Here is a 9,533-nt window from a genome sequence, read left to right as displayed (position 1 = left end):
GCCCCCGCCCCCCCCGCCACTGCTTCAGGTCCGACCTTGCTCCACCCCTCCCCCCCCACACTGCTTCAGGTACGACCCCGCTGCACCCCTCCTCTGGCTCCACTTGGCCCATATCCGCCTGCCCCCCTCCCTCCCTGCTGCCTCCCCCTTCCTGCCAACTGTTCTGGGGGGTAGTGGGGTCCAGGCTGGGCCACCACTGTGATCCCCACCTTCACCTTCAAGCAGGAAGGCAAGGGGGAAGCCCCGCTGCTTGGGTGGCTGGGGTGTGTTCTCCACTGCCAAACTTCCCCAGCAGTGGCACAAACTTTGGCCTGCACAGCCCAGGCCACCTAGCCAATTGCTGCCTGCCCTCTCGGAGGTGCATGCAGTTGGCCAGAAGCATTACAGACAAAGCCTTTTATTATTTTAGAATTGACTGCATCAGAAATCGGCCTGATGTGGCTGATAACATGGCCAATAAACGCCCATGAATGCGCGCAGCTGCAGTGCAGCACGTAAGCGGTGAGGACCACAGCCCGGCAGCTTGGAGATCTGCATGCAACTGATAAAGTCTGTTGTGGTAGACAGGGAGGGAAGAAATGGGAGGGAAGGGGCATTTTGGGGAGGGGGGGGCAGATCAAGGCCCCTGTGGTGAGGGAGGGAGTGGGGCAGGGGCTGAGGAAAGCAGCGCCCAGCCAGGCTGGGGCTGTCAGGCTCTTTCTGGAGCATGGGGTCTGTGCTCCTGGCACATGGGAGCTATGCTCAGAGCATGCAGTGGCAGCACTGGAAGGGGGCTACAGCAAAATCTGGGGTGGCTGCAGGCCCCCCCCCCCCCAAACGCCCCTCCCAGGGCCACTGTTGCCCGCCCTGAGTGCAACCCCCACATGCCAGAAGCACAGCCCCAAGTGCAGCCCCCATGCCTGGAAAGAACCTGGCACAGCCACAGCCTGCAGACGAAGCCCACCCCCTGCACAAATCCGGTGCACATACACTCCCCATGCCTTTCCAGGGTGTGCACAGCAGCGGGAGCCACTGCACCCCCCACAGATGAGCTATGGCTCTGTCCCATGCTCCACCCTGCCCCAGCTGGGCAGTGCCTGCCCCTGCCCCACTGCCTTCCTCATCACAGGAGCACTGATCTGCTCCTCTTCCCATCCACCACAACAGACTTACCAGCTGCATGGAGATAAATTGGAAATCAGATCCGTATCAGCTGATATGTCATCTCCTTAAAAATCAGCTATCGATATCAGTTCTCAAAATCTCTATCAGCACACCCCTGATTAAGACATTACTCTTCAAAAACAGTAATACTGAAAACATTAAAGTATCTGCCTTGTCTCAGAGGCACAAGAAGTGCCACTAGTTTAAACAATCAAAGGAGAATAAACAAAGGAATAGCCAAGGTGAAGGCCCCTAGTAAAACTTTTCCTATTTACTGGCATTTCTTAAACAGGAATAGCATTCCTCATAATCCATACTCCATATTGCAACTGATTGACTGACCACTGTGTGGACAGTAAAGACTTCTTCCGATAGAGCATAGAAGAGAGACCATTGTACCCTGCGTATTACTAATGATATGATACCATGCATGGATGAACCAAGTAAAAGGAAAATGGCAATCCCCACCATGCCGCAACACACAAAAAAGCCTACAACATTTTTCAAGATGATCAGACATATCTAAAAGTTTCTCCCATGATTTCAACCATAGTACAAAGGCTATACTCAGCTTTATGAACTGAGCCAGAACTGACGAGTCATCCCTGCACACCCACAGGATCTGCAAGAAGAGGTATACTTTAACCACCCAAACCTACTGGATAGAAGTTAACATTCCTATCTCTTCCCCTACTTTTGGGAGACAGACTGAGACCAGAAGCACAGACTCAGATGGTCATGTAAAACCATCAAAAAGCCTCAACTCTCCTTGTATAAAAACACTGATTTTGTTAAGGTGTATTGACAGCAGAGATCAATGGTGTTCTGGCATCTTTCATCAGAAGCCTGGGAAAATGTATTCATCTGTTTATGTAAAACTACAGGAAGTGACAATGCAAACCTCCACATTGCTCTACCAATGAGTCTTAATCGTGCCCTGAATGGAGCCATCTGTAGAATGGCTGGGGGATGATATAGTTTCTACTTCTATTTGTTACTTTTCCCCTGTGCTGAGGCTATCATCAAAAGGGTCAATGTGTCAAGCTAACACCAGAAAACTGGAAAATTGATTTAGACTACTATTTTGTACAGACCCTTAGAGAGCAGCAAATTTCATTCTTGGTACCCTTGGGCTGTATTTGAACTACTTACCTAGAAATAAAGTTTCTATTCTTGGCACCTGCTTTATTTATGGAATGTTTTAAATTACTGGGACACATGTTCTGAGTGACAGTCAGTTTTATTTGGAAATTTCGGGAAAAAGAAATTCTATACATGAAATACCCATAGATTTGACAATTGTGGGAAGTCTTCTGAAAGCTGCAGTTTTGAAGATGGGTATTTCAGACTTAGTTTGATGCTTTAAAAATAAAGTAGTGAGGAATCTCTTTTGGATTCAAGAATTGAAAAGAAAATATCTCCTGATGAACACACAGGTCTGAGTCACAACACTCAGGCTTTCTCTCGTTCTGTTCCACTGTGTGACCTTGATCATGTGCTTAGTCCTACTTTCTAAATGAAGATAGTGCTTTAGTCCTCTGTGCTTTAGTCCTACTTTCTAAAATGAAGATAGTGACTTTTGTGAAGTGCTTTAATATCTTAGATGAGATGCATCTGGAAAGAACATCCCACAATGCATTGAAAAGATAGCCACATTTTGCTGAAACAGTCAAACAAGTGCTAGTATCCCCTGCTGCCTCTCTGCAGCACCACTTAACTGGCATTGTTCCTAGAGCTGTGTTTGCATCTTGAAGGCTGATGTACAAACAGAGAAGTAAACAAAAGCAGCCATGCTAATTTCAATATTCCATTAGAAACAGAGAAGGGGTAGAAGTCAGGAGTGGTAAGCAGCAATGTTTAATTCCTTATTCTGGGTAAATTCTGAGCCTCTTTGGAACAAGATGTAGTACACAAAGAGGAACCTCATCTATTCACATACCAGACCAAAACATCCATCCTGACTTTTCTCCTAAGGAGACACTGGATTATGTTCTCCCTTCCATGTGCAGACATAAGTTGCATTAAAAGCTGTTGTTGTTAAACAACGGGCACATTCATCCAAATGAAGGAAAAAGTGGAAGCTGGCAAAGTAGATTTCAAGTTTGACCTACTGCAGATGAGCCAGAAGTAGCTTGGTGGCAGAACTTTAACATGTCTCCAAAATGTAGCCCAAACTCAAAAAATGATCCCCATAAAAGATTAGGCTTGTTTTATAACATAGATTACAAAGCAACCAAAGCAGTCATCTGTCAGGTGAAAGCTACTTAAAATGGGCATCAGTGTTACAGAGTGCTTTTCCTCTCCTCACCAGATATGTATCCAAGAAGGTCAAGTTTCAGAAAGTTAAGAGAACAGAATGGGGAAGGAAAATGTAGGGGAGAGCTGGAGCTTTGCTATATGGGAAGTAAAAATAAGGAATGGTGCCTACCCTGCTTGTTAAGGAGCAGGGAGGGTGGTTAAAATCTGTTTTGTATACTCCAAATGAACAGCCAACATATTCAGAAATGGACAGCTCCTGTAACCTGTAAATTCAGGCCCACTTCAAGACGGAATTATATTCCCAAAGAAGTCAAAATCCAATCTTCTCAAAACATTTACAGGGCACAGAATAACACTCTTATTCTGAAAGAGAGTCTCTCCAGTACTTACCAACTATGCTTCCAAAGAAAAGATTTGCCAATATTCTAAACCAGGGCAATGCGGGAAGGAGGTGAGGATTACCAATGGTCATGGGGCCAGACATGACACAGGGCCCCAATCCTGGCATAAGGGACTGGGCAGAGGCAGGGCAGGACCCAGTCCCAGGACACAGTGGTTAGCTGAGGCTGCATAGGGCCCAATCCAGGCACACAGGCCTCATCCTGGTGTGTGGGGTCCAATCTGGCCCACAAACTGGCCCTGCACCATCATCTGGCCCACAGGGCTGGAAAGGTAGAAATTAACTATTCTATACCTCTTAAATTTTTAAAAGCTATCTGCCCACAGTACTTACTCAAATATGAATTCTTCCTAAAGGTGCAATCTTCACAAAATCATATATGTATCACTGAGTGAAGAAAACATCACGGATTTGCAATAAAGTCACCAATCCGACTTATGTCTTCGATGCCAAATATTTCTGGGAATAAGCATTTTAGTTACATATCCAGACAGCACAGTACACATGCAAACAAGTTCTTGACATAAGCAGCAACCCTAATTCACACCATACAAAGCAGAGTTTCTATTTGGATAGATAAGCTAGAAAATAAGCACACAAGCTTCTGTAAACAGCAAGTGCCAAGGCTTTATCTGCATTACCACTTTTATGGTTTTTTGTACATCTAAACTGGAGGGAAACAAATAAAAGCTGCTTACTTGAAACAAACCAAAACTCCTTGCACAACATTTTGCTTGTTTTACAGCTGTGTTACTACTGTCTGATGTTCTTGTTGGGTTACAACAGAAATTCCCTTTCCTGGCATTTCCCTACTCCTTCTGAAGACATCCTTAGCACTTCAGTCTTTAATGGAATTTTTCTCAGCAGGACCATGTGCCATTGCTAAACACTGGGTGCATCTACACAAGATGCTTACTGCGCAGTAGCCTAATAACTGCCCAGTAGCATGCCAATCAAAAAAACTGTGCTAATATGCTACTGCACAGTGTTATTAGGCTACCGTGCAGTAAGCATTACAAAAAAACCCCTGTGTACTGCACTACTGCACAATAACTGTAGTTACTGAACATTTAGTACTTCATTAAGCAAGTACTAAGTTAAATGTGCAGTAACTACTACACATTAATGAATTTTTAGCCTCCCTGCTCTCAACAAGGACACTTAAATGTTCTTCTGTCTTTAGCCTTGCCCAAATTTCCCCACTCTGCCTTCTCTTCTTTTTATATGTTGCTTTCTTCCAAAAGAGAGCGTGGATTGTGACAGCATACATAGCAAACTCCTTATCTTGAATAACTTAATCTGCAGCAGAATAGAAGTTAAACACTGCTGATTTATTTTGACAGGAAACATTTACTCTTGCTGTTCACAACATGGATGGTGTCTAACTGGGTACAGTTAGACTATGACATTTTGCTTTTCTATCCCTCTAGCTGGGTAGCTGTCCATGCATGGTTGAGGTGCTTCCCTTCTTGTATATCTAGAAATGCTTTAAGTAAATTTTAGACTGAGCAAATTAAAGGTAAAGCAAAAAGGCATGGTGGGGGGCAGGGAAGAGTCAATGTTTTTTAGGCTCTTTTGAACTTTTGAATTATCGTGTTTTGCAAATATTGAGTGATGAAGTTTCATTGCTTCCTTGTGTTATAAGCCAATGGTGAGGTTTATTTCCTTTTTTAAATTGGGGAAAACCAAACACCAAAAAAAAAAAAAAGATTAGTAAGCACCAGGCTAAAAACATGAAATACATGCTAAACATGTCCACCAAGAAGAGGGAATATTTTTACTATAAAAATTTAAATTGTCTACTTTAGAAGACAGAGAGAAAAAAGGGGGGACAATACCTATATATAAAATAATCAACAGTAGAGAAGACAAATTAAGAACTTCTTTTCTCCATGTCTCAAAACACCAGACCAAGGGCAAATTCAGTGCAATTTATTTGGTGACAATGATTAAAAAACAAAACACTCTGTCATACAATTATTAATTTAGCTGTATAACTCATTACTATGGCATTTCAAGGAGGCAAAAAAAGAAAGAGTCCAAAATGGATTCTTTATAAAGAGACTATATAGTGTTATAGTTTATGTTAACAAATCCTGGAAGAAACATTATGCTTCCGAGCTTAAACCTAAAACTAACTATGAAGTTCTCTTTGCTGCAGCATTAGCATGAGAAAGAGCAGCAACACTACAAAAGAGCTGCAAAGCATTGCTAATTCCAGCATGAGCAGCACTCAAACTTCTGCACACATCCCTCAAAAGACGTGCTAGCTCAAGTTCAAATTAAAGCACCCCTAAATTCAAGTTAGAAACTTGAAAGTGCAGGGGAATCATATTATAAGCAATACTCAAAGTTATGCTTAAACTAACACTGCAGTCAAAATTAGCCCTGATGAGGTATCAGAAAACTTGAGGCTGAGGGCAGTTTTTCCCACAGTTGTCAAATGTGATGCAACACTGGACTAAATGGAACAGGTTTGATTCAGTATATCAATGTTTACACAAAAATTATTTAATCTGAGGAACACTACCCTTAGGTTCAACTAGACTCATTATCCTAACAATGAGAGGCAGGGTTCATTGGCATTTTAAGTTCAGTGGGATTTTTCTACACACTGATATAGACTGAAGTAACAATAAATATTCACTTAAGGTGGCATAACTATAGTATACACATTAAATTACCTTAACCTACTACCGAAACACACCATACTCCAGGCCTCAAACTACTGGAGGATTTTGCAAATTTACTGCATGCAGCCAACTTCATAGATGCATGCAAAGCAAAACTGTTCACACATTCCCTCTGGAAAATAAAATTCTATAACAGACTTATTGCCATCTTGACAAGAACTAAACTTCCTTGTAACACTTGATCTGGGGATTGCACTAGAAGATACAGTGGTTCACAAAGGATCTTAGACTGATACTTCCCTCTGAAACCCCATCTCAATATGCTGACCTCTCAAAGTATAGTACTTACTGTTGCTGGACTTGAGGTCACGGTGGATAACAGGAACAATTGCCTCATCGTGCAAGTAGTTCATTCCCCTGGCAATCTGAACAGCCCAGTTCACTAGTATGTCTGGGGGAATCCTTTTACCTGACAGCACCCTATTTAGTGACCCTCCACGGGCAAATTCCATGATCAAGCAGAGGTTGGGCTCCCTCAGACACACCCCCCTGAGGGCAATGATGTTGGGATGCTTTAACATGGCAAAGAGCTTGGCCTCTTGGCGGACATTCTCAATGGTCACACTGATGTCCTCATCAGGGTCATAGCGAGCTGCCTTGACAGCAACCTCATCGCCTCCCCAAATAGCTCGATAGACTTTTCCAAAGCCTCCGATGCCAATGATTTCTTCCAAAACCAGCTCTGAGAAGTCAATCTCCAGTACTAGAAAAAGATGGGAGAAGGGAAAAAAAAGTAAATTTTAAATTATTGGGAAAGATTATTCAGCCTCCACCATAACTGCATTATAAAAATCTGTGATGCCTAATGATACCCTTACAAAATAAGTAAACCCATATTAAAAGCCATAAATGAAGCATTCACTAGATTCACCCCTAAACAATCTAAATGAGAAGACAATTTTGTATATCCTTGCTGCTAATTAAGAAACCATCAAGGGTTTGGCAATTTTTTTTCAGAACCATTTTGTATACTTTGGTGAAAGTATATTCCACTTTCACATGAGTTTTGCTGGACTTCACCTGAGAAGTGTGTGATACACTGCTGGTAAGATAGCTACAGTATATTACAGGATACAGTCCATTTGTGGTGTTAATTACATATCATGAGTGGCAGGGGCAGAGGGAGGGCAAAGGTTATACATTCCTGTCACATATTGGGGGCCTAATATACATCAATTATAACACTGACTTGTAAGGTGAAAAACAAATGAAAAAAAGAGCTCTTTTTCTTGCATTTGATCATTGAGCACATTTACTTTTCAATTGCCACAGATGTGTTTTCATTCCTGTTAGACTCCAGTTTGCTCTCCCACAATTCCATAGTTTTGCAGGGCTATCTTATGTGTCAGCAAAATTGTCAGCCAAGTTCTGATATTACTCGGGATTAAGTGACAAACAGGTATATGTAGACGATGCATTGAATGCACAGAGTTGGTAATGGGAAAAGTTATGTTTGGATGAATATATAGCAAACATTTAACAGAAATAATTTAAAAAAACAGAAATAATTAGAAAAGCAGAGTGTCATAATTTTTAAAAGTTTCTTTACCCAATACCTTAAATTGTATAAACTACCTCAGTAGACTGGTAGTTACATGGGATTGCCCAATAATTCACAGATTCCCAAAACTTAATTTAGCAGATAAACCAGCATCTGGAGCCCAAGAGGTTGGGGGGGGGAAGGGGGGGAAGAGCGGGGAGGCCAGGGGGAAGAAGAAGCCGCTACAACAGTGCACAGTTTATGCTTATAGATAGCCAAAAGGAGTGTTGCATGATGGCTAGTACACTGTATGTTAAACAAAAAACCCTACACACATGATTTACCTGTGAACATACCTTGACTTCACCTGCTCTGCACTGCTGGTAGGTCCCATTCCCAGTAGGACTCAACTGATGCTATCTACCCACTGCTATACAGATTACCAATTATTGCCATAAAGAAAGTAAAGGATTTAAAAAGAGATATGTATTATAAAGCATTACATTTTTCCAGTATTTGAAATTCCACATAAGAAAACTTTGGAGGAAATGGAATACCAAGTTTGCTATTAACTAACTTGAGTCAAATCCTTTTCCTCAGATCCATTATAGAAAAGAAAGCAGACCTGCTCTTAGTGGGTATGTATTCACATCCCTGTGTTATTCTAGGCTGGACCTGCAGCAGCTAGGTACACAAAACTAAATTCAAAAGAAATTGACCACAGAGTGGAGGGGTAGGAGGACTTGAGGAAAGACAACATAACTAAAATTTTGTTTACAGAGGTTCCTAACTGAAAAGGTCCCAAAGCTGGATGGAGTACAGGCAGTAGCACAATCATATGAGGCTAGTAAGAACTTTCCCTGATCCTGATAACTGCAAGCACTTCCACATGTTAGCTCTAAGTTTCGTGACTACCAAGTGAAACCAAAATTTTAAAAGCCCAGAAATTAGATTTGTTTTCAGTTTGGCTTGACTTATGTCTGTCAAAAAACTAATTAACAAAGCATGGATTAGATGCAACCATAATACAAATATGCTGCAAACTTCCTCAGCAAAATGCTGCCAATGCACCAGAAACAATGCTGCGGACTCTCTACATTTCAGATGCATACAAGATCTTCTTCCTAATGTTCCACTGTCCTTCTCACCCCATGCAACCTTCTAGTTTGCTTCCTGCAACTTTGCCAAAAGATGATGGAAGGATACTTCACAGTCCAGAAAAATAAAGGCTTGAAGAGAAAACCCAAGCTATATTTGTGTATCACTGCAAAGGTGTAGATCAAGGATTGCTGACAGACCACATGCAGCCCCCAATGAAGTACCCTGTGGCCCCAAGCTCCTAGTCTGGATGCCACTTCCCCCACTGTTCCAGCAGCTGCTACCACTTGAGTCTCTGGGGTTCCCATCCATCCTCCAGCTTAGGCTTCCTGCCCCCATTCCTAGGAGCCACACTGTAGGGCTGAAGGAGCCTGTGGTAAGGTGGCTCAGGGGGACTTTACATGGCATAGTGTGGCACGGGGGCATCATCACAGTACAGCAGGGTGCCCACCATGCAGCA

General features: G+C 42.5%; 1 protein-coding gene across 1 annotated transcript in view; it reads right to left on the bottom strand.

The window, feature by feature from the left end:
* Positions 1 to 9,533, bottom strand: part of MAP3K9 (mitogen-activated protein kinase kinase kinase 9) — a 103,874-nt gene that overhangs the window by 81,479 nt on the left and 12,862 nt on the right. Inside the window, 1 exon segment of the mRNA XM_006025196.2 lies at positions 6,785 to 7,198. Within this exon segment, the coding sequence (XP_006025258.2) occupies positions 6,785 to 7,198 (414 nt within the window).

The sequence above is a fragment of the Alligator sinensis genome, unplaced genomic scaffold, assembly GCF_000455745.1.
Source record: "Alligator sinensis unplaced genomic scaffold, ASM45574v1 scaffold768_3, whole genome shotgun sequence".
In the NCBI taxonomy this organism is placed as follows: domain Eukaryota; kingdom Metazoa; phylum Chordata; order Crocodylia; family Alligatoridae; genus Alligator; species Alligator sinensis.
Note: the sequence above shows the minus strand (reverse complement) of the source record. Positions and strands in the feature narration are given on the sequence as shown.